General features: G+C 44.4%; 1 protein-coding gene across 2 annotated transcripts in view; it reads left to right on the top strand.

Moving 5' to 3' along the window:
- Window positions 1–26373, top strand: part of KDM4A (lysine demethylase 4A) — a 2334711-nt gene that overhangs the window by 1097828 nt on the left and 1210510 nt on the right. For both annotated transcript variants that reach the window (XM_044085421.1, XM_044085420.1), the window contains exon 13: window positions 14790–14971. In XM_044085421.1, the coding sequence (XP_043941356.1) occupies window positions 14790–14971 (182 nt within the window). The remainder of the gene's footprint in view (window positions 1–14789; window positions 14972–26373) is intronic.

The raw sequence follows: 26373 nt of genomic DNA, 5'->3' as shown, positions 1-26373 counted from the left end.
GTAGCGTGAAACGGAGAATGGAGTAAAAACCAGGTGTTCTCACCACGAATATAGTCAAAATCACAAATCACAAGTCCAATGTGATGAAAATAGAACGAAGTATTCACAAAAACTCCAGTAGTAGTCCAAAACAGGTTTATTTAAGATGTGAGCGTTTTCGCGTAGTACCTACTACGCTTCATCAGACAGATACAAAATTATTTAAAACCACCATTTAAATGTAAAAAAGGGCGCCAACATTAGCGTCTAAAATTGATTAATTAAGCAAGTTACAATCAATTGGATTCAATTAAATTAAATTAAGTCAAACTAAATTGTATTGACTTAATTTAGCTAGAAAAAGATGTATCAGCAGACTGCTAAATGTAAATTTCAATTGTTGTAATGCTTTAGACAATGCTATGTATCCAAGGAAACATCGTGTTATAAGCGGAGCGCTACAACATGTTGCAGGTAGAGCACTATGGAATAAAATAAAATAAATCGCTACGTGAATGTATAAAATAGAATAAAATCAGAATTGGTTGATAAATACTTATGAGCACTTATTAATGAGGCTAGAATATACTACGTGCATAAAATATATATATCAGTAGTCAACCATTGAGGTGTGTGCAAATAAGCAATCACTAAAACATCCATTTATGAACGATAATATATATTTTAGAAAAGGTATTACTATCTTAGTCAATTTAATAAATATATATAGAAAATGCATTTTTTAAAATCTTTGTATAAAATATGTCTATTTATTTATGAAACAAATGGATTATATGTATATATAACAATGTCTATATATGTTATAAAAATGAACATAACTAAGGTTGTAATATTGTATGGTAATAATATATATATGTGTATATAGACATATAAAAATACATAGTATAACAAAATATTAAAAATCGAAATATACAGGAATATGCAAAAATATATATGTATATGGAAATTGTGCAAAAAATATATATATATATATATGAGAATATTCTAAGATATGAAGTAATTCACATGTGCAATAGTGATATAAAAAACATGTAATAATATTTATAATGTGAGACTCATCTAGTATCCAAAATTGGTTTAATAGAAATGCAGCTATTTAGACCAGGTGTTTTTTATTACATTTTTTTATTACATTGTTTATAGTATTATACAGTCAAAAGCTTTGCCTTTTTATCTGTGTTGTTCCTCTAATAAAGTGATGTATGACTGGCATTGGTCTTCTGTTTTTTTCTGTTCCTGGCTTGGAGATACTCTGAGGATCCACGCTGTGATACATCTATCTTTATACAAGGCCAGGTGTCAGTCGTGACAACCCATATGTCAGGAATACTGCAACAGTGATCAGTAAGACATCTACTGATATGGTAAGATGTCCTTACATTCACTGTGGCAGTATTCTTAACAGATGAGATTTCCTTCTGCATCCGGCCAGTCTGCCAAAGACTACTTGCTGCTTTTAAAAGGTATGCCGAACGTCAGCCAAATGCTCCTTGCATAGCAGGGCATAAAAGTGACATTCAGGCTTCAGTCTTTGGTAGACTGACCGGACATTCATAGGTAGGTACTAGGCTATCGGCCCAAGGGCCTACGTAAGCCTAGCCAACAAGGATGTTCATCGTGCATGCAGCTGCAGTCATAACAGATGGGGTTCTCCTGCCGTCAGGCGGGTCCTCGGTCGGCCGAATTCCAAAGTCTAGGTCCGGCGTCGGTTGTCATCACTTCTTCCCTGACATCAGTGCAACAGGGGTATAAAGGAACCAGCCGACACCATTTTCTTCAGTCTTTCTTGCCGCGCGGTGCCCGAAGCAGAAGCAGTTTGCAAGTGCCGGTCGGCCAGCTCCTGAAATTGCGAACATTTTGAAACCGAAGTATTCTTGAAAGCTAATACCCCGTTGGGGAAACTTTTCTTGCCTCAGACCGATGTCAGACAAAGTTAATAATTGTATTTCATGCGGGAAGCAAATACCGCATAAGGATTTCCATTCCCTCTGTATACCTTGTTTAGGCCCAGACCACGACGTCTCTGTCTGTCGATTTGTGCTACATTCAACAAACGCACCATTTAGCGTCGGGCGGAGTTCGGCCAGCATTATTTTGGAAAAACATTTAACTATATTATGTCGTCGGATACTCCGACTCCAGTTTTGTCTAAAAAACGCAAAGATAAGGACCGACACACGAGGTCCGCGGCCTCTACCGACACCACGCCAAAGCCAACTACACGTTGTCCGGTTCTCAGCGAGGCGCCTACGCAGCCCCTGACTACCGACGACACTTCATTGGCGGTGTCTCCTGTGCCCGAGGTCGCAGGCTCCTCGGCCCACACCCCGACTACAGATACCGAAGCCACTCTTGGTGTTGAACCTCAAAATGTGGACAGGTCCACCTCCACTCAAGGTGTCTTCAGACCTTCCTCTTCTTTTTCCATCAAGGCTTTCACTAAGTCTAAAGCAGCCATGCATTCTAAGAGACAAGCTACACAGGGCCAATTTCCAGGCCCCATGCCTAAAAAACAGATGCTTAAAATGGCTGAGGATTTAATTACTCTTATCAGGGGTTCACATCCCCCACCGGACAAAAGGCCCAGAGTGGAGGAAGAATCCCCCTCCTCTGATCAGGGCTCCATTATTTCAGAGCACTCTGATGATCAGGAACATTCTTACTCCCATTTTGAAGACTCTGATGCAGAGGAGTCCATTCCTTCTGTATCCCCCCCAGAGGATTACTCATTTGGGGAAACTTTGCATACCTTAAGGGAACACTTCCACTGGGAAGGTCAAGATTATTCAGATTCCAAGAAAAGGCTTAGGGAATTTCTCTTGCTACCTCAGCACAGTCCTCTGGCTATACCTCCTGTCTTGGACATCCTAGATGATGTTTACTCGGAGGCCTGCTTTAACCCGGATTCTCTGCCTCCAGCCCCAGTCAAGCCTGACAGGTACTACAGGGTTCCTGACTCACACTAATTTCTATACAAAAGCCATGCTGCTGATCCAGAAACCATCTCACAGGGCCCCAAGGGAATTAAGGCCTCCACTGCTAAAAACCCATTACCTTCCGAGAGAGATTCCAGATCCTTAGAAAGGTGGGGAAAAAAGGTATATACCTCGGCTACCTTAACCATGAGGGCCTTAAACTGTCAGTTCCATATGCTAAAATACCAACAGTTTTTGTTATCACAATTGAAAAGTAAAATGTCACAACCTGAACAACCAGACTTGGAGTTGCAGGATTTGATGCATAGTGCAGAACAAGTGGGTAAGCATACCTCACAATGTGGTTTTGATGCTCTAGAGGCCTCAAGTAGAGCTGCTGTTACAGGATCAGTCATACGTAGACATGCCTGGCTCAAGGAACAAACCTTGCCTGACCATGTCAAAGCTAAATTACTAGATGCCCCTCTACAAAAGGATGTATTATTTGGTGCTAATGCTGAGGAGGTATTAAGGAAAATGGAGGAAAAGGCTAAATCAATGCAAACTGTGAAAGATTTTCTACAGGTACAACCCCCACGTTTCAGTAGAAATTGGCCTTCCAAAAATTGGCCCTTTCCAGCCACAGACAGACCCCAAAGAGGTAGATACAGGCGCCCGAGGGGCAGAGGACAATCCCAAGATCGTTTAGAGGCAGACAATGGCAAGCTCCTACACAAAGAGGTGGTGAGGATAACTCGCAATCATTCAGAAAGCAAGCCCAATGACTTTCCCCTTTGCATGCCAAGCAAGACTCAAATGGCAGCCCCCTTAGGAGGAAAACTGGCATTATTTTCAAAAAATTGGCATATTGTCACAAAAGACAAATGGATCCTGGACATTATAAACAGAGGCTACAGATTCCATTTTCACACCCTTCCAAAAATGAGGGGTATGCCAAACCTGCCACACAATCAAAGGGCAGAGACACAAAGGCAAATTACAGATCTCATAGACATGAAAGCTATTCAAGAGGTACCTACGCACGAACAAGGTCAAGGTTTTTATTCCAGACTATTCCTGGTACCAAGGAAGGGAAAAGATTGGAGACCTATTTTGGACCTATCCATCCTAAACACGTTTCTACTCGTACCAAAATTCAAGATGCTCACTCTACAGCAGCTTCTTCCCATGCTGGGCAAGGAGTCTTGGCTGGTAACATTGGACCTCAAGGAGGCATACCTGCATGTCCCAATCAGACAAAATTGCAGAAGATACCTCAGATTTCTTGCAGGTTCAACCCATTATCAATTCTCTGCATTGCCCTTTGGCTTATCTACTGCGCCCAGAGTATTCACAAAATGCCTGGCATCAGTAATTGCCTATTGCAGACTTCAAGGGTTACAGATATACCCCTATTTGGATGACTGCCTGATCCAAGCGGACAGCAAGCACATTCTTCTAAAACATCTGGCTTATGTAATAATGTTGTTGAACTCTCTGGGATACACAGTCTACAAAAAGAAATCAAGGCTAATACCCTCTCGGAAGATAATTTTCCTGGGTGCCAACTTGGACACAAACACCCAGATGGCCTACCTCACGCCAGTGAAGCAGGGGCAACTAACTCAATACTTCAGAGCACTAGCAATTGCACCAGGCTGACTGCAAGAAAAATCCTGCAGGCTCTGGGATTCATGGCATCTTGCATCTTACTAATCCCATGTGCAAAGCTGCATATAAGGAAACTTCAATGGTACCTGAAAAACCTATGGTCTCAACACAGCCACAGTTTGGAAACAATAATACCACTAATTCCATGTCTACAAAAGGAATTTCTGTGGTGGGCTCAAGCATGCCAAACGAACACAGGTCTTCCATTCAGCAAGCCTCAAGCAAATCAAGTCATCACAACAGATGCCTCGGACTACGCCTGGGGGGGCGCACATGACAGATCGGTGCATTCAGGGCAAATGGTCCCAAAAAGAAAAGCACCTTCACATCAATCAAAAGGAAATGCTAGCAGTAATAAATGCTATTATAGCTTTCAAAGACCTTCTGCAACCAGGTCAACTATTGATAAGGACGGACAACACCACAGTTATGTGGTACATAAACAGGGAGGAACACATTCATACCCCCTATGCAGACTGGCCATGTCAGTTTGGAACATGGCCATGGACTTACAAATCGAACTACAAGCACAGTACTTGCCAAGCAAGGAAAACACGCTGGCAGACAACCTAAGCAGAAATATGACAGATCCACACGAATGGAAGTTGCATCCAAAAGTTTTTACAGAAATAATCCAAGCATGGGGAAGGCCAGACATAGATCTCTTTGCCTCCCACAAAAATCACCAATTGACAAAATTCTGCTCAAGGATTTTCCATCCAAAGGCCTGGAGAGTGGACGCTCTCTCTTTCAGTTGGACATCAATGACAGTTTATGCCTTCCCACCTCTTCCTCTGCTGCCCAAAGTGCTATTGAAAACCAGAGCAGACAGACCAAAGATGATTCTCATTGCTCCAGACTGGCCAAGACAACACTGGTACCCACTCCTGAGGAGCCTGACGCATTCCCCACCATGGACCCTGCCTCTAATGCCTCTTTTCCTGACTCAGCACAGCTTCAAAACTCTTCACAGCCAGCTAAAAACACTCAATCTAGCCGCATGGAAGATTCTTTAGCATCACAACAGACCCTACTCTCCAAGGAGGTGCAGGATGTCATTTTGGAGGCCAGAAGGCCGTCAACTAGAAAAGCTTACTTCGCAAAATGGAAACGGTTTTGTGTCTGGAATGAGAAAAAGGGCCAGGATCCTGGAAAACTGAATTTACCTCAAATACTACAGTATCTAGCTGAGCTGCTAAGCAGTGGACTTTCATTCTCCTCCATCAAAATCCACGCCTCAGCCATTTCTGCAGAATACAACACTGATCCACCCTTATTCTCTCACCCTCTCTTAAGACATTTCCTCAGCGGGGCTAAGAATCTAAGACCCCCAAGGAAACAACCAATACCTGCTTGGGATCTCAATTTCATTCTGGAAAAACTGACCTTGCCTCCTTTTGAGCCAGCTGCCTCATCAGATTTGCAGTATTTGTCCTGGAAAACAGCTTTACTTCTGGCTGTTACCTCAGCTCGTAGAGTTTCAGAACTACAAGCTGTCATGGCTGTGCAGCCTTTTTATCATCTTCCATCAGGACAGAGTCTCCTTACGAACCAACCCATCCTTTATGCCTAAAGTGGTATCCAGGGTAGCTTTGAATCAGGCCATATACTTACCTACCTTTTATCCTAATCCTCAAAACAAAGGGGAGAGATTACTACATTCCTTGGACATCCACAGACAACTGCGTTATTATTTGGACAGAACAAAGCCTTTCAGAAAATCAGAACAGCTCTTTGTGTCCTATGCTGTAGGAGCTCAAGGAAAGCCAATTTCCAAACAGACAGTCTCAAAATGGATAGCCCACTGCATACGCTTTTGCTATTCTTTTCATGGCAAAACTGTACCTACAGGCATCAGATCTCACTCTACAAGGGCCACAGCTACCTCAGCAGCTTACCTCAGAGGAGTCCCTACCAAAGATATTTTGGAAGCAGCCACTTGGAGTTCTGTGCATACCTTCTCCAAGCACTACCACCTACCATTATACTCCAAAACTAGAGCAGGCTTTGCCACTGCAGTCTTGCAGGGCATCCTGGCTCCTCCTAGTTCCACCTAGTGCCTACCACCCCTTTCTTAGCTTTGGGATTCTACCCATCTGTTATGACTGCAGCTGTATGCACGATGAACATAGTGCAGTTTTGTACCTACCATAAATGTAGATGTTCGAGTGCTAATACAGCTGCAGTCCAGGTTTCCCTCCCTCCTTCCCCTCTTGGGACAGGCCTATTGGCTAACACCTCCTCATACAACCTGTTTGGGGTATTTTTTTATGGTGTATTTGCTTGCAACTACTGTATTTTGATTATATTGCATTGCTTTATTACACAAATTTATGTATTGCCTTCCTCCTGGGGGCACCTGACATCTGGGGCAAGAAAAACTGAAGAAAATGGCGTCGGCTGGTTCCTTTATAGCCCTGTCGCACTGACGTCAGGGAAGAAGCGACGACAACCGACGCTGGACCTAGACTTTGGAATTCGGCTGACCGAGGACCCGCCTGACGGCAGGAGAACCCCATCTGTTATGACTGCAGCTGTATTAGCACTCGAACATCTACATTTATGGTAGGTACAAAACTGTACTTTCCCTGGCTTATGCCACCCAAGAAAGTTATTTTCCTATGCCACTGTCAAAAATCAGATTATCAGGAACTATGCTGTTCTTAACTGTTTGGAGTTTTCTGTTCAGGCTTCCATGGCAGGGAATTCCATCTGTTAAGAATACTGCAGCAATGAAGGCAAGGACATCAACTATTATGATAAGAATTTACACAACTGCACTTTCTTAACTCACCTGTGCTTTCTCTCAAACAGTACCGTAGCTTAATTTGGTTTAAAAAGTCATTCAAGGAGGTTATTCTCTCTCTTTTCAGTAAAGTAGTCCCTAAAATGTTTTGTAGGAACCTGTTTTAGGTATATCATATAAGTAGTTTAAATCACCAATGAAAGATGATAGAAAGCTTTTCCATTGAGAGAGGTAAGTAACCAAATCCAGCTGTGTAGCCATCTTAAGCCTTATCACATGAGTATGTTTATTAAAGTCAGGAAGCCCAAACCTCCTGATCCTGTGGTAATAAGATTTCTCTAGAAATCCTATGATGTTCATCGTGTTACACTGCTGCAGTCATTACACTTGGGTTATCCTGCCATCAGACGGTCCCGCAGTCGGCGAGAGTTCCAAAGTCTTGGTCCGGCGTCGGTTGCTGTCGCTTCTTCCCTGACGTCAGTGCGCCAGGGGTATATAAGATGCCTCCGACGCCATTTTCTTCAGTCTTTCTTGCCGCGCTGTGCCTGCAGCAGAAGCAGTTCGCAAGTGCCAGTTGGCCGACTCCTGAGATTTTCAAAGTCGAATTTCAGATCCAAAATCTTCAATAAAGCTAAGTATCCCATTGGGGAAACTTTTTTCTTGCCTCAGACCGATGTCAGAAAAAGTTAATAATTGTATTTCTTGTGGAAAGCAAATACGTTATAAGGACTTCCACTCTTACTGTATTCCATGCCTAGGCCCTGATCACAACGTCACTAGTTGTCGGTTTTGTGCTAGATTTAACAAACGTACTATTAAAAGGCGTTTTGATTTTGCTTTGCACTACTTTGGCCAAAGGTTCAATTATACTATACCTTCGGATCAACTGACGACCACAGTACCGAAAAAACGCAAGGACAAGGATAAAGACAGACATCCGAGGTCCAAAACCGACGACGAAGCCTCTTCTAGGCCAGTCGCCGGTTCTCAGTGAGGTGCTTTTGCAGCCCCTGACACCCGCTACCTCAGAGCCACAGGCCGTCTCCAACTCCCACGTGGAGACAACTAGGCCTCTGGAAACTCAAGGTATTGGGCCTACGGAAACTAATCCCTCATATGGGTCCAGAGCCGCTGAGCAGGCATCGGCTTCTGAGGGTTTTTTCAGACCTTACAACTTACCATTAAAACTACAGCCAAGACAAAAGTACCACTAAAGACAAAGAAGCAAGTACAGCATTCTCCTGGACAAGCCTCCTTGCCTAAGAAACAGATTCTTAAAATGGCCGAAGACCTCATTACTCTATATATCAGGGGTTCTATATATCACTCTATATCATAATCAGGGGTTCCCATCCCCCCCTGAGAAAAGGCCTAGGCAGGATACAGACTATGATTCCTCTGATCAGGTTTCCATTTCCTCTGATTCCTCTTCAGACCAGGGATACTCTCTACCCCCTTATAAGGACTCTGATGCTGAAGAATCAATCCCTTCAGCCTCTCCTCCTGAGGATTATTCTTTTGGGGAAACTTTACATACCATGAGGGAGCATTTCCATTGGGAAAGTCAGGATTACTCAGAATCTAAGAAAAGGCTCAATGATTTCCTTTTACTTCCTCAGCACAGGCCCCTGGCTATTCCACCTGTGCTAGATGTTGTGTTGTCTGAATCCAGCCTATCTCCCGATTTCTTGCCCCCTGCACTAGCCAAGCCAGATAGGTACTACAAGAGTCCCTGACTCTCACAAGTTTCTTTATAAAAACCCTTCTGCTGACCCAGAAACTATTTCCCCAGGGTCCAAAAGGGGTTAAGGCTTCCATTGCAAAAAATCCAGTATCCTCTGACAGAGGTTCCAGAGCTTTGGATAGATGGGGGAAGAAAGTATACACTTCTGCAACTTTAGCAGTAAGAGCTTTAAATTGCCAGTTTCACATGCTTAAGTACCAACAATATTTAATGGCTCAGTTAAAACAGAAAATTCTTGCAAGCTCAGAAGCTCCTGATTGTAATGAAAGGCAGGATTTATTGCATGCAGTTGAACAGGTGGGAAAACATACTCTGCAATGTGGTTTTGATTCTCTAGAGGCCTCCTGTAGAGCCGCAGTTACAGGTTCAGTGATTCGAAGGCATGCTTGGTTAAAAGAACAGAGTTTACCTGACCATGGTAAGGCAAAATTATTGGATGCTCCTTTACAGCATGATACCTTGTTTGGTGTTAAGGCAGAAGAGGTGTTATAAAGAAAATGGAGGATAAAGCTAAATCTATGCAAACAGTCAAGGATTTCTTACAGGTACAGCCACCTCGATTTAGCAGAAATTGGCCTACAAAAAATTGGTCCTTTCCAGTGTCAGACAGGCCACAGAGAGGCAGATCTCAACCCCAAGGCTCAAACAGACAACGACAGTGGGGCACCTCAACGCCAAAAGGAGGTGAGGACAAGTCTCAACCTTACAGGAAATGGTCACAATGTCTTTCCCCTTCGTACGCCAAGCACTTCCCTTTTGAAAGCCCCCTTGGGGGGGGGAAACTAGCACTTTTTTCTCAAAACTGGCAAGCAATCACCCAAGACAAAAGGGTACTAAATTTTGTGTCTCAAGGTTACAGGTTCCACTTTCATACTTTACCAAGGCTAAAAAGAATGCCAGACCTGTCACAACATCAATGGGCAGAGGCACAAAAACAAATTTCAGCCCTCATGGACATGAGAGCTATTCAAAAAGTACCACAGCAGGAACAAGGACAAGGATTTTACTCGAGACTCTTCCTGGTCCCCAGAAAGGACAAGGCCTTGAGGCCCATACTAGACCTTTCAGTCCTAAATACTTACCTGGATATTCTGAAATTCAAAATGTTGACATTACAGCGGCTTCTACCCATGCTGGGCAAGAAGGCTTGGCTTGTTACTCTGGACCTCAAAGAGGCATACCTGCATGTCCCTATCAGACAAAATTGCAGAAGATACCTCAGATTCAAAGCTGGTACAATGCACCACCAATTCTCTGCACTGCCCTTTGGCTTATCTACTGCGCCCAGGGTCTTCACAAAGTGCCTGGCACCAGTAATTGCTTTTTGCAGACAAAAATGAATTCAAATATATCCATACCTGGACGACTGCCTCATTCAAGCAGAGACAAAGGACATTCTTCTACAGCATCTGGTGTTTGTAAAAATGTTGCTAACTTCTCTAGGGTACACAGTAAATAAAAAGAAGTCAAAACTAGTGCCCTCACAACAGATTATATTCCTGGGTGCCAGCTTAAATGCAACAGCCCAGATGGCTTTCCTCACGCCAGACAAACAGGTTCAACTAACTCAATATTTTCAATTACTGGCAAAAAAGTCCCATCTCCCTTCAAGAAAAATTCTGCAGGCCCTGGGATTCATGGCATCCTGCATACTACTAATACCATATGCCAGACTGCATATGAGGAAACTACAATGGTACCTAAAAAGTGTTTGGACTCAACGCTCTCACAGTTTAGAAGCAGTAATACCAATGATTCCCTGCCTACAACAGGAGTTTCGATGGTGGGCACAGGCATGTCACCTAAACAAGGGCCAGCCTTTCACCCTACCCACAGCCAGGCAGACTCTAACAACAGATGCTTCGGATTACACCTGGGGAGCACACATGGCAGGAAAATGCATTCAGGGCAAGTGGACCACAGACCAGATGCATCTTCACATCAATCAAAAAGAGATGTTGGCTGTTCAAAATGCCCTAACAGCTTTCAAGGACCTCCTGCATCCAGGACAATTATTATTAAAGACAGACAACACCACAGTAATGTGGTACATAAACAAGCAAGGGGGCACTCATTCTTACCCCCTATGCGGGCAAGCCATGACCGTGTGGAACACAGCTCTAACATACCAAGTTCACCTGCAAGCACAATTCCTGCCAGGAAAGAAAAATACTCTGGCAGACGATCTAGGCAGAAATGTCATGGACCCTCACGAATGGAAATTGAATCCACAAGTCTTCAGCATGGTAATGCAAAAATGGGGATGCCCAGACATAGATCTTTTTGCCTCCCCACAGAATTGCCAACTACAAAAATTCTGCACAAGGACTTATCACAAACAAGCATGGAAAGTGGATGCTCTTTAGTTCAGCTGGAACAACCTAAAAGTTTATGCCTTCCCACCTCTGCCTCTCCTTTCAAAGGTACTCCTAAAAGCCAGACAAGAGAAACCACAGATGGTCCTGATTGCTCCAGACTGGCCACGACAGCACTGGTACCCTATCTTAAGGAACCTAGCTCAAGGCCCACCATGGATTTTGCCTTAAATTCCACACCTTCTGACTCAACAAAACAATCAGATCCTGCACGGTCAGGTCAAAACCCTGGCATGGCAGATTTATTAGTCAAACAGGCAACACCTCTCTCTAAAGCGGTTATGGATGTCATTTTGGAGGCCAGGAGGCCTAGCACCAGGAAAGCTTACTCAGAAAAATGGAAGAGATTCTGCGCCTGGAACCAGGCTCAAAGCCTTGACCCTCTTGTTCCAAACATTCCTCAGATTTTACAATACTTAACTGAGATGCTGGACAGAGGTCTATCCTTCTCATCAATTAAGATCCACGCCTTTGCCATTTCAGCACATTACAACACGGATCCTCCTTTATTCTCTCATCCCTTGCTAAAGCAGTAACTCAGAGGGGCTAAAAACATAAGACCACCCTGGAGAGCACCAACACCAACTTGGGACCTCAATTTTGTTTTGGAAAAACTGACACTGCCACCTTTTGAGCCAGCCAATACAGCCGATCTAAAATTTTTATCATGGAAACAGCTCTGCTCCTGGCAGTAACTTCAGCACGAAGAGTCTTAGAGCTACAGGGGTTAATGGCAGTGGAACCTTTTATAATTTTTCATTAGGACAGGGTTTCTTTAAAGACAGACCCTACCTTTATGCCAAAGGTGGTATCTAGTGTGGCTCTTAACCAAACCATCCATTTGCCAACTTTTTATCCAAACCCCCAGAATAAAGGGGAGAAACTTCTGCATTCTTTGGACATACACAGGCAGCTACGCTTCTACTTGGACATAACAAAAGCTATCAGGAAAACTGAGCAACTGTTTGTAGCATATGCTGCAGGATCACAGGGCAAGGCTATCTCAAAGCAGACTATATCCAAATGGATAGGACACTGTATTCATTACTGCTACACACAGCATGGAAAATCAGTCCCAAAATAGCATTAGGCCACATTCCACCAGGGCTACAGCCACTTCAGCGGCCTTTCTCAGAGGAATACCTACCAAGGAAATTTTGGGGGCTGCAACTTGAAGTTCAGTGCACACCTTTACCAAGCATTACCACCTGCCTCTTTACTCTAAATCCAGAGCAGGATTTTCCATTGCAGTTCTGCAGGGTCTCATAGCCAATCCTAACTCTTTATTAGACCAGCCACCCAACCTTAGCTTTGGGATTCTACCAAAGTGTGATGACTGCAGCAGTGTAACATGATGAACATAGTACAGTTTTGTACCTACCATAAATGTAGATGTTCGAGTGTTCACACTGCTGCAGTCCAAGTTACCCTCCCTCCACCCCCTCTGAACTAGCTGGCCTTATGTATACCTTTCTATCCTATACAACCTTTGTGGTGTATTTGCTTGTAACTGAAGGTATTGTTTTTATTTTATATGTATTGCCTACCTACTTGGGGGCACCTGACATCTGGGGCAAGAAAAACTGAAGAAAATGGCTTCGGATGCATCTTATATACCCATGGCGCACTGACGTCAGGGAAGAAGTGACAGCAACCGACGCCAGACCAAGACTTTGGAACTCTGGCCGACTGCGGTACCACCTGATGGCAGGATAACCCAAGTGTGATGACTGCATTAGTGTGAAAACTTGAATATCTACATTTATGGTAGGCACAAAACTGTACTTTTTCCTCTGTCCCAGATAAAGTTAAGAAGCCTCTTAAGTGCTTCTATCCATTTACTTTTAGGAGCTGGAAACCCTTGGGCTGCATAGAGGAGCAGAGTTTGGACAAACCTCTTAACTGCTTGTATCCTTCCCTCATTTTCATTTTCCTTAGTTTAATTTTGCCTTCTCCTCCTTCCATATCATTTATGAGTTCCTGTATCTGGCAGATAGCTAAGGTTCAGAGACTTACCAGTAGTACATACTGCGCCTCTAGCTTTTTCACTTTTCCTATACAGGCATCTTGATGCTCTATATGGGTGAGTCTTTGGTACGGACAAGAAAAAACAGAATTTAGCTGACATCTTCCTTTATATCATGACATTGAGATACTGGGGGGTAGGGCTATAGACATAAATAAGGATGCAGTAGAGGTAAAGAGAATAAACTTTTGCCTGAGACAGAGATCCCTAAAATTATGACTACTGTAGCAACTACACTCAGGCATCTACAATTATGATGAGTTGGGTGGCACAACTATACTTTTTCAAATTCTGTGATGAAAAATATAATAAATTATTGTCCAATATACCTGTAGCTTATTAATAACAGCAATGGCTACCTGCTGTGCCTTTTTTCAATAATGTTTCCTTATATGATAGTTATGCAAAGGTACATAAGCTTCACTGAATACTTTCATAGGTTACCATAAGCTGGATGTGATTTCTAGGAGCCACAAGGCAGCTGATGTATGGTGCCTTAATGTCCATCTGTCAGGATAAGTTTAAGATGCTGTTCTGGTTGATGAGGAGCTTTGTCATCAGATGTAAAACAAATTATGTATTTACACTGTAATGATAGATCTTGAGGTGCAAGTACATCAGCAGCATACCCACTCTCCTTTACTCTGCCTCTTGGCAGATGTGACCTTGTGGGTTATAGGTTATGGTTTTGTTCAGCAGCATACCCACTCTCCTTCACTATGCCTCTTGGCAGATGTGGCATTGTGTGTTACAGGTTATGGTTTTGTTTTTTCAGACTGTAAACCAAAGAGGAGAAGAAGCTACATGGTAGAGCATTATGATTAAAGGGAGAGGCTAGTTGCCTGTGAAAGTTTAGCTGCTGAGCTGACTAGAAACTTGCAGATTTAGTCATCCTATTTAGTGAGAATAGACCTACTCATCCAGCTGTATTTGTATGAGTAAGTGACTAAATTCCTTTTTTTGCAGTTGTATTAGATTTATTATTATTAGCATTATTGTTGTTGTTGTTGCTATATTGCTATTATTACTACAGTTAACACAAAAAGCAACATTATTTCCAGTGGTAGTTAGATTAGCACGCACATAGAGTGATCTCACTGTGAAGTTCTTGCAGTTATTGAGCCGTTGTTATAGATTAATCTTCATCCATATGGAAAAATTAAGATTGCATTGCATTTATTTTTATTACTTAGCTTCTCACCCTTACTGGAACTTTGTTTTATGAATGAACCATTGGTATTTGTTTCCCCACCTTTTAGAAACTGTTGAACTTTTTTAATTTTATAATTAGAAAAAAAATTCCTTTAAACAGAGCCGACTGAGCAATATCCATTTGAGGATGACTTGGAAGAGACAGAGGCTTGGGCCAAACCCCTTGCACAGCTGTGGCAGAATCGACCACCAAATTTTGAAGCAGAAAAGCAGTACAATATTGCTATGGCACAACAGCCACCATACTGTGCAGTTTGTCTACTATTTCAAACATACCATCAGGTAAATTGACTGGCTTTTTTCTGTCTATATTTTTGCAGTAGGAGGCTCTGTTTTCAAAGTATTTGCTTGTGTATTGTGTTGTTTATAATCCCCTTCATCATCATGTTTCCATTTTAATAATTAGGTAATTTTGTTTGGGAATTACATATAACAGTAACAAAAAATATTTGTGCATAGAGTAGTAACTTTTAACACACATATGCAAGCACAGACATTGCTAACATTTTATTGTTTTTTTGTTTAGCCAAGTGTCCTTTTGTGTAGGTACCGTAAATTGTTGCTCCTGGTACCGTCTGCATTTGAATGTCTATTTAGCTAGCTGTTTTTAACAGGGTAGTGTGCTGATCGTAAATAATTATTTTGGAAGTGCATCCTTAGAGAAAAGACATTCACAAAAATAAAAGAAGTGGTATATTATGATGTAGCAAGAAAGGTAACTAGTCGGAGCAGGTGTCATTTTTTTCTTCTTATCATCCCATGTATGCCTCAAGTCTTAAGCCACAGTTTAACTTTCCTCCAAGAACATTCTTTTCTTCTGCATCATTTTCTCAGTAAGTGTTTTAGAGATTAATACCTGCTAATGTACTCCAGTGGCACTTTAGTATTCTTTACTTCTCTGAATTCTTACTTCAAGCACCACTTAATTTCAAAGGTATTTTTTTGTGGTTGGTCAGAGTTGTTAGGAATATGTTAAAAACAGAGATTAATCGATTTCACCTTTTATGTTTAGTTAGGGGTATTAAGGAAATTGCCTTTAAGTGTTGTGATACATACTGTACCCAAGCGTAGTTTCTTGCTTTTTTCAACCCCTGGTTGATTGGCTGGAGTTTGAGCCTCGTAAACATGAACCTGAGGAACATACCTAGAGTCACCAGGTCACTGATTGGCTGTGCCGACAGAGCAAGGACTTTACACCTAGGGCTGTTCCCTAGTCCTGTTCAGGCCAGCAGGTTCCATCAGGGGAGGATCACTCAAGTCATCTCCTACAAAGGCTCAGGTCTCAGGTGTTAGGCATCAAGTGAATGCTTGTCTTATGGAAGAGTGAATGGTAGGTGACAGGACTGCACCCTTAAGGAGTATCCACTTAAGCCAATGTGAGACCCATTGTCCGTCCATCTCCAGCATGTTCCAATTCCTTGTTCCCCAACACCAATTTTGCATTTACGTGATAATGAGCATGAGCTTCCCCATTGGATTATGGAGTGGTGGGACTCCCTCACATCCTGTATTGCAAAGCAATAGAGGGTTCTTGAGGCAAATAATTTAATGAGTCCACTCCCCTTCTCTCTCCCCCTACATATTCCTATGGTGTCCTGCTTCACATGAGGAAGGTACAGTGGTACTTAAAAAGTGTATGCTAGCACAGACACCCTATCAGCTTCAAGATAAAAAATGATTCCCTGCTTAAAAAGGGAGAGGTTTTGGTGGATAGAAAACTGTAACCGAAACAAAGGAGTTACCTTACTTTTCAAATGTCTGAAAACCAAGTGATTAGAACAGATGCCTCAGACCTAGCATGGGGCTCTCATTTATGTAATCTGCAGGTGCAGAGCAAATGGAGAAAAAGATTTCCAAGAGAGTCACATCAACCTAAAATAAATGAAGATGGTCCTCAGAGGCGTGACGCCAACCAAACAGTAGTGAAAAACAGGCATTTTGCTGATAGACAGAAAACACTACAGTCATGTGGTGCATAAACAGGAGTTGGGGGGTAACCACTCCTATGTGCTCTGTCATATAGCCATGGAAATTTGGGAGGCAGTGCATGAGATGGGGCTGCATCTACTAGCATAGTACTTCCTGTGGGAAAGCAGCCTTGCAGACCATCTAAGCAAGTCTGCATCAGACCCCATTGAGTGAATTTTAAAAACTTCAGTCTTTAAGGAAATGTTGGACAAATGAGGTGTGCTTGAAAGTGCACCTTTTTGCCTCAAAAGAAAACTGTCAAATAAAAAAAAGGTAGTCTTCAAGCCCTCCAGAGTAGAGAGTCTGGATGACGAATGTCTTTTCCTTCAGTGGACAGGCATGTTTCTGTTTGCTTTACTTCCCATACTTGTCATCCCGTGGTTACTTGGGAAAGTCAAGGCAGAACGGCCAAGGGGTAATACTGATAACTATTCTGGCCAAGGCATCATTGGGTGTCTGAGCATAAGGATCATTGGCCAGCACCATTTTTCAGGTGTTTTTTGCCATCAAAGCATGAAGCATCTGGTTCTGTAGACAGTGTCAGTCAATCCAAACCAAACTTCTTCATAAAGCTAAATGCCCCATTGGGGAACCTTTCATTCTGATTTTATCCATGTTATTCATCACTGTAGAGTCTTGGATCCAACATCGGATCTGAGCAGGCAACTTTCAACAGACAGATCCAAGGCTGAAGCTCCTCTCTCTCCCATAATGCACTACTGTCCTGTAACCCCCAGCTCTCATTTGCTGCAATTCAGTACAGACAAAATCCTTGGCTCATGCTTCAGATAAGTGCTTGCTTTAAGTCTCTTTCTGCTTGGGTTAATGAGATTTTAGGTAGTTGGTTAGCTATCTGGTGTTAGTTTCCGCCCCTCCCTTAGTTTTAGATAGTTCTGTAGTTTGTTGCTGGTTGTGGGTGTTTTGGCACCCTTTTTTGCTTTTTAGCTGTGAGGGCTTAGATATTTTTTTTTAGTGTGGTGTGTTCTGTGTCCTTTTACTATGTCTGATAAGCCCTCTGGTTTTAAAAAGTGCTCCTCGTGCGGTCAGAAGATGCCCAATTCTAACTCGTGCAAGGAGTGCTTGTATTGTTTGGGCGCTCCGCATCTGGAGGCTGACTGCAACATTTATGCTGCTCTCACCCCTAGGGCTATGGCGGAGCTCTGCAATAATCTCCTTTTGAAAGGCATGGCGTTGAGATTGGAACTGAGGGAACTTTGGTGGCAGGTCTTAACAAATGCCTATATGTTCTCTGGCCTTAATGAAATGAGTTCTGTTAAATACTTGTGAAAATTGAAATCACTGGAGAGACGCTGAAGTCCTTATGTAAATATACAGTTTTCCCTGTTTTGTCCAACTATGTAATTATATTTGAGTCTTGTGTCTATATGTGTACATATGCCTTTTTGACATTTATATTGGTTCCTTATATATATATATATATATATTTACACACCTTATATTGTTTTTTCTTATATAAATTCACACTAATAATCTATTTTTAAAGTGTTTTTTGCATTTAGGTTGTTGCTTTAAACATTAATTTATGAATAATGATGTCATCTCAAGGGTTTATTTAAATCCCTTAATTTGTGATTTATGTTGTCTGAAGAAGGTTGCATATTTTTGCGTCCGAAAGCGCTAACAACAATAAATTCTGGGATCCTAGGTCCCCAGATCTGCTTCCAGCCCTGGTCATCTCAGATCCGAGAGCTGCAGAGTAGTCTTCCAGATCCAAGACTTTTTCGGATCAGAAGCCTTCGGATCTGGGCAAGGTTAGACCAGCCTCTAATCTGACCAGTTTGTCAGATCCGATTGCTACATCGGCTCAGCCGTCGGACCTGATAGGCTTGTTGGATCCAACAATCATAATTCTGGAGTCACCTTCCACCTTCAAGCATGTAGTCCAGTCAGTTCCTGATCTCGGAGCTGTACTCCAGAACACTGGCATAAGTCCCTAGGGTCTCCAGCTAAGTCCACCCTCTCCTCCTCTTCCTCCAAATCGTCCAGGAGTCTGTTGCCTTCCAACATGGACAGTATGATGTGGAGCTTCCTCAAAGCCCAAATAGAGTTGGGACTTCTAGCTTCCCCAGTCCATCCGGCTAGGGGGGCTTCTCCTACACCAGTTAGTCCTTCTCCTCTTCCAATCCCACCAGCTTTGGAATGTCAGGGCCAGGACACCTGAGGTCAGATTCTGGCAGGGCTGAGCATTCCTTTTTTCTCAACCCCCTTAGGATCCCTGGCCTGTTGCTACACCCTCGGACCAGACTGGACCCCGTGCTGGAGCGGTCGGCACCAGCTCCACGTGGGGCTGGATAGAGTCCATTTTTTTTCAGACTAGTCTCTGACCCTGGGGGCTTTGGCCCTCTCTAGCGCTGGACTGGTATCATCGGGGGTCATGCTGCTGTGTCAGGGTTCGTTCCTCCTCTCTAGGGGACTTGAGACTGGGGATGGGACCGCTTCCAGCCCCTTGGCCTTCCAGGTGGTAAAGAACACCTTTTCCAACACCAGAGTTTCATCTCCCGCCCCCCTCTAGATCCATGTTTGCCTCTCTTTACTTTGGATGGTGAGACCACTCATCCTGTCCAGGGCCAGCTGTCCCATTTGAGCCTTCAGGAAGCTACCTCCCCTTGAGGGGTCCCTGCTTTTTCCGAGCTCCCCTCCCCCCCCAGTGGAAGAGGTACCTCATAAGAGAAAATGCCAACGACCTTAATGGAGACAGATCCCCCAGATCTCTGCTCGACATCTCCTTTGGGGACATCCTTGAGATCTTGAAGCAGAAGGGCTGATGGTCTCCCCAACTCCTGTCTTCGGAGGAGTATGTATTTCTGAAGGCTTTTGGGATGGGCCCGTCTACTTCCTCTGTCTCTCCCCCTGCTGACAAGTTAGTGGATCTTATTGCCAGCAGGGCCTGGAAGGATCCCGACACTGTGGAGCCAGTTCCCAAATGAGCAAACAAATTCCTCTGGAAATTCTGGGGCAAAGGTGTTCAGGTCGATGCCATTGTAGTTGCCGATGCCACTAAAAAGGAGCTGGAAGAGCAGAGCTCCACGGTCCATCCCCCAAACCAGGAGTTCCAGGTGATAGACTGTCATAGGAAGCACATGTACACCTCAGCTACCTTTGGACTGAGGGCAGTTAATTTCTTGTCACATTGTACCCGCCTCCAAAAGGACTTGGTCAGAGAGCTTTCTACTTCCCTTATAGAGTTATTGCCGGTGGAGGACTTTAAAAAGGTGTCTCCCAAGCTTTCTACTCTGATGTCCATCGCCAATTCTTCGATGAGGCTAATTTCCAGTGCTGCGGAACCTACCTCTCGAGCAGCAGGTACCAGCATAGCTATTCAGCATCATGCTTGGTTATGTTTATGCGTATTTGAGAAACACTTCAAAGCATCCTTTGCCAATGCCCCCTTTGATGGGACAGTCCTCTTTGGACCTTCCATGAAGGACACTTTGACCCGTAGTGAGCAAGAAGGGAAGACTTTGTCTGCGGTCAGGATCAAGATTCTGTTCCTCATAGGTCTTTCCCCAAGAACCAGTGAGGAACTAGGAAGATATGGTTCCGGAAGGCACATTCTCCCTTCCAGGATGCTCCTGATGACTCCTCTTCCAGAGGCAGGGTGAGAGGTTTCAATGGCCAACGCCACCCTAGAGGCTGGGGGGTGGTCTGCAAATTCAGGGCTGCAGGAACCCTTCTCTGTCGGTGCTCTTGAAGCATTTCCCCGACTGCTGTACACTGGAGGCAGTTGGAGGTTACATTTCCCTTCACCCACATGCCTGGGCAAATATTTTCTCCGATCAGTGGGTGTTAGTCATTACCAGGGGTTATTTAATTCCCTTTTTAGAACTCCCTCATATTTCCTTCCTGATGTTCCACCCAGTCAGAGGGAGTTGGCCTTTCAAGGAATTTCAACAGCTTCTTCAAAAAAGAGCCAGCCAAGAGGGCCCAGCAGGACAAAGAGGATCCGGTACTTATTCTCACTTCTTTTTAGTGTCAAAAAAGACGGGGGACTTGCATTATATTTTGGATTTCAGCTAGCTCAATCTGTCATTCAAAAAGTCCAAGTTCCGGATGGTCACTCCTCAGTCCATTCTGCCTGTCTTAAGCAAGGACGATTGGATGTGCTCCGTGGATCTCCAGGGTGTCTACTATCACAACAAGATAGACAACCATTCCAGGAGACCTCTTCACTGCTGGTTAGGAACCAATCATTACCAGTTCAGAGCCTTGCACTTCAGTCTCACCACAGCCCCTCCGGGTGTTTACCAAATGTGTGGCAGTTGTAGCAGCTCACCTGCATCTGCAAGGATTCCAGATTTTTCCATACCTCAATGATTGGATGCACAGCACCTTCAAGGCATCAACTGTCACATGCAACCCACTGTGTCCCTTCCCTTTTCAATCAGTTGGGAATTGCTGTCAGTCTTTCAAAATTGACTCTGCTCTCCAACCAACAGTTGGAGTTCATCAGAGTCCAGCTAGACTCCATCTCAGAGACTGCAGTTTTGCCTCTCTACAGGGTTCAGTTGTTCTGGAAGTTGGTCATGTAAATCCTAGACCTGTTGCATCCCTCGGTTCACTTGATTCTTCGAACCTTAGGATCCATGTCTGTGACCATTCAGCTGGTCCCCTTAGCAAGGTGTCATATGTGGGTTTTACAGTGGACCCTAGCAGTTCAGTGGTCTGCCCTGTCCCCAGCCCATGTCCATAAAGTTGACGCTTGTGTGCAGGCGACACCTTCTGTGGTGGCTTCATTCTCAGGATCTCCTCCCTATGGCAGGCCCTTTTCTCTTCCTCCACCCATGGTCATGTTGACCACAGATGCTTCCTTGTTGGGATGGGGAGGGGCATTACCACAGGAAAACTGTCCGAGGCATGTGCTCCCCTACAGAGACCAAGTTACACATAAACATACTAGAGATGAAAGCATATGTTCTTAGTGTTCCACTGTTGCAGTCATCACACTTGGGTTATCCTGCCAGGGGTAGCCCTCAGTTGGCCCAAATACCAGAGGCTTAATATTTCTGCTTCCGTTGCTATCGTTCCTGGACTGACGTCAGGTCGTCAGTGTTATAAAATCAGGCAGCGACGCCATTACATCAGACTTTCTTGCCGAGGAACCCAAAGCAGAAGCAGTTCACACGAGTGCCGGTCGGCCGCTACCTGAGTTTTGTTTTCGAACTGAAGTTGAAGTCTTCTAAAGCTAAGTACCCCATTGGGGATCCTTTTTTCTTGCTCTAACCGATGTTAGAAAAAGTCATCAATTGTCTCACCTGTGGAAAGCAAATAACACACCGAGACTTCCATTCTTACTGCTTCACCTGTTTAGGCCCAGACCACAATGTACCTCACTGTCGCTTTTGTGCTTTGTTCAGTGCCAGAACTATACATCGTCAGGCCCTTATTGTAGCTAAATACTTTTGCTCTCGGGCCCCGTATTCCGATATGGCTTCGGTAAGCCATCCGACTACCTATCTGAAAAAACGTAAGGATAAAGACAGAAACAGACCACACAGGTCCAAAACTGCAGACAACGCTTCCGTTAAGCTAGTCGTCAGTTCTCTAGTCCTCAGTGAGGCGCTTTTGCAGCCCCTGATGCCTGCTTCTGTGGATTCACGGGCCGCTACAGAGACCCATTCGGAGTCTGGTATGCTGCAACACTCTTCTTTGACTAAGGATCCTACGGATGTCTCTACCATGGATGGGTCCAAAGCCGCTGAGCAGGCACCAACGTCTGAGGCTTTTCTTCACTCAACCTATGTTCGACTCAAACCGACGACTTTTTAACCAAAACTGCCGAGTTTCTTAGGCCCAGAGTACGCACTACACCTAGAAAACAGACAACCAAAGCGCATGTACCTGCTCACATGCCACAAAAACAAATGCTTAGAATGGCAGAAGATTTTATTACGCTGATTAGGGGAAGCCAGCCTTCCCCTGCTAAGAGAAAAAGAGACCAGTCCCCTCAGCTTCTACAGACCAGGCGTCCAATGACTAAGATTTCTGATTATGAAGACATGCCCTTATCTGCTTATGAGGATTCAGATGGAGGAATCCATTCCCTCTGCCTCCTCTCCAAAGGATTTTTCTTTTGGTGAAACCTTGCATATACCATAAGAGAGCATTTCCACTGGGAATGCCAAGACTATCCTCAGTCCAAAAAGAGACTCAGAGAATTCCAAGAGTTGCCTCAGCACAGGCCTTTAGCAATACTCTCTGTCCTGGATGTTGTTGATTATGTTTTTATGAAATCCATTCTTACTCTTGACACTTTACCTCATGCCCTTAGGAAACCAGACAGGTACTACAGAGTAGCTGACACTCACAAATTTATTTTCAAGAATCCTACTGCTGACCCAGAGATCATTTCCCAGAGCCCTAAAGGTATCAAGCCTACTACAGCCAAGAATCCCACCCCTTCAGACAAGGATTTCAGAGCTTTGGACAGATGTGGTAAGAAGGTATATACCTCTGCAACTCTTGCTATTAGGGCATTGAATTGTCAGTTTCACATGCTGAAGTACCAGCTGCATATTATGGAACTTATTAAACAAAAAGTGGCAACCTTTACAAACTGCAGAAAATAAAGAATTGCAGGAGCTTCTGCACTCTGCAACCAATAAGCATACTTTGCAGTGTGGCTTTGATGCCCTAGAAGCATCTTGCCGGGCAGCAGTCACTGGATCTGTACTGAGAAGACATGCTTGGCTCAAGGAGCAGACCTTGCCAGACCATGTCAAAGCAAAGTTACTAGACACTCCTTTGAACAAAGACAGTTTGTTTGGCATCAAAGCAGAAGAGGTTCGTAAAAAGATGGAAGAAAAAAGCTAAGTCTATGCAGACTGTTAAAGAATTCTTACAAGTGCAACCCCCTAGATTCAGTAGGCATTGCCCTTCCAAACACTGGTCCTTTCTAACCCCCTCCAGGCCTTCTTGAAACTGACCACCCAGACTACAGTCTCAGGGTATGCAGAGATCTCCCTAAAGCAGGGAGTGGTAAGCCACCTCCTTACGGAAAAAACTCACAATGACTTCTTTACTCCACTCCCCAGCCCTGCCCAATTGCTTGTGCCCCTAGGAGGAAAACTTGCCCTTCATGCAGAAAATTGGATGTCCATCACACAGGAACAGTTGGTCCTCAACATTGTATCCCAGGGGTACAGATTTTATTTCCATTCACTGCCAACCCCAAGCGGGTTTCCAGACCTTCCTCCAAACCAGTGGGCAGAGGCTCAAAGCCAAGTAGCTTCCCTGCTCAATATCAGAGCTATTCAGCCGGTTCCAGTAGAACAGAGGGGTAAAGGATTGCACTCCAGACTCTTCCTGGTGCCCAGGAAAGAGGGCTCTTGGTGGTCAATCCTGGATCTTTCAGTTCTCAACACCTTCCTGGTGGTACCAAAATTCAAAATGCTTACCCTGCAACAGCTTCTTCCTTTGCTAGCCAAGGATGCCTGGTTAGTCACCCTAGACTTAAAAGAAGCTTATCTGCACATCCCCATAAGGGTGTCATGCAGGAAGTATCTACGTTTCAGGGCAGGATCTATGCATCATCAGTTCTCTGCACTTCCCTTTGGCTTATCTACTTTGCCCAGAGTTTTCACAAATTGCCTGGCTCCAGCCATTGCATACTGCAGGCAGAGAAATATCCAAATTTTCCCGTGCTAGGACGACTGGCTGATTCAGGCGGACAGTCAGGAATTGCTGTTGCAGCACCTGACATTTGTGAAACACCTTCTCACTTCCTTGGGGTACACCATCAATGAAAATAAATCAAAACTAGTACCCAGCTAAAAGATTGTATTCCTGGGAGAAAGCTTAGACACAACATCCCAGATGGCATTCCTCACTTCAGAAAAAGAAGCCTATCTGGCAGCCTACTTCAAACAAATGGGCACCAGAATCCAGCTATCCGCAAGAAAGATACTGCAGGCCCTAGGGTTCATGGCCTCATGTATACTGCTAATTCTATATGCAAGATTCCGTATGAGGAAACTTCAGTGGTACTTAAAAAGTCTTTGGTGCCAACATTCTCAGGACCTGGAAATAGTCATTCCTGTCATACCCTGTCTAAGGACAGAGTTCCTTTGGTGGGCAGAAGCATGCTAAAACAACAAGGGACTGCCCTTTTCTCAACCCCATGCTGCCTAGACCCTAACCACAGAAGTATCAGACTATGCCTGGGAAGCGCACATGAACAGCAAATGCATTCAGGGCCACTGGAGCCCAAGTCAAATTCATCTGCACATCAACCAAAAAGAGATGCTAGCTGTGCAGAACGCCCTGACAGCTTTCAGATCCCTACTCTTTCCAGGACAACTGCTAATAAAAACAGACAACACCACAGATGTTCTTCGTGTTTCACTGTTGCAATCATCAGATTTGGGTTATCTGCCTGCAGGTAGCCTGAATGCCAGAGTCTTCGGATTTCTGCGTCGGATGCTGTCACTTCTTCCATGACGTCAGGTCGTCAGGGGTATAAAACATGCAGCAGACGTCATTACATCAGTCTTTCTTGCCGCGCGGTACCCGAAGCAGATGTCCTTCAAGAATACAACTGCAGTCATAACATATGGGTTGTCCTGCCTCAGGCAGCCCTCGGTCGGCCGGATTCCAAAGTCTGGGTCCGACGTCGGCTGATGTCGCATTTCTCTCTGACGTCAGAGCGGCTGGAGTACATAAGCATCAGCCGACGCCATTTTCTTCAGTCTTTCTTGCCGCGCGGTGCCCGAAGCAGAAGCAGTTCGCAAGTGCCGGTCGGTCAGCTCCTGTATTCTTCGATACTGAAGTCATCAAAAAAGCTAAGTACCCCGTTGGGGACCTTTTCTTGCCTCAGCCGATGTCAGAAATTACTGAAAAAGTTAACAATTGTCTATCTTGTGGTAAACAAATACCTCATAAGGATTTCCACTCTTGCTGTCTACCTTGCCTTGGCCCAGACCACGACGTCTCGGCCTGTGTAGCCTGTGCTCGCTTCAACAAGCACACCCTCAGGCGCCGGGCGGAGTTCGCTGAAGATTTTTTCGGCGATAAATTTGCTTACACCATGCCGTCGGAACTTCCGACATCGCAAACTCCCAAGAAGCGAAAAGACCGTGACCGACATCCTCGGCCCGCGTCTACCACCAACTCCACGCCAAAACCTAGCGCGAGTGCTCCGGTTCCCTCTGAGACTGTCTCTCCACCGCTCCGAACCGAAGACACCGCATTACCGACGACTCCGATTCCGGACATCACTCCGACGCCAGTTATCGATTTTCCTCCGGATACCGAAACCGAGGAAATGCCCGAGACCATTGCTGTAGACAAGGTCACTCCTGCACGTGGAGCTGCCAGGCCTCCTATGGCCATGTCTATTAAGGCCTACACTAGGGCTAAGGCAGCCAGCAAAACAAAGCATCTTACTACTAAAACCTTACCTCAGCCTACCCCAGAGACACAAATTATGTCTATGGCTGCTGACTTAATTTCTATGATTAGAGGTTCACAGGCCCATCCTGAGAGAGGATCCCAGCCTCCTTCTGATAAAAGGCCCTGGGTTGAACCCTCTGACCCTATCCCTTCAGATGAAGATTCTGAGGGCTCTGTCCACTCTGATAGCCAGGAAGAGCTCTTCCAGACCTATGAGGACTCGGATGCAGAAGATTCCATCCCCTCGGCCTCCCCTCCTGAGGATATTTCTTTTGGGGAAGTTCTGCATACCATGAGGGAACATTTCA

This window comes from Protopterus annectens, chromosome 10.part0 (genome assembly GCF_019279795.1).
Source record: "Protopterus annectens isolate FY-2018-M chromosome 10.part0, PAN1.0, whole genome shotgun sequence".
NCBI lineage: Eukaryota > Metazoa > Chordata > Ceratodontiformes > Protopteridae > Protopterus > Protopterus annectens.
This window is presented reverse-complemented; position numbering and strand designations above follow the sequence as displayed.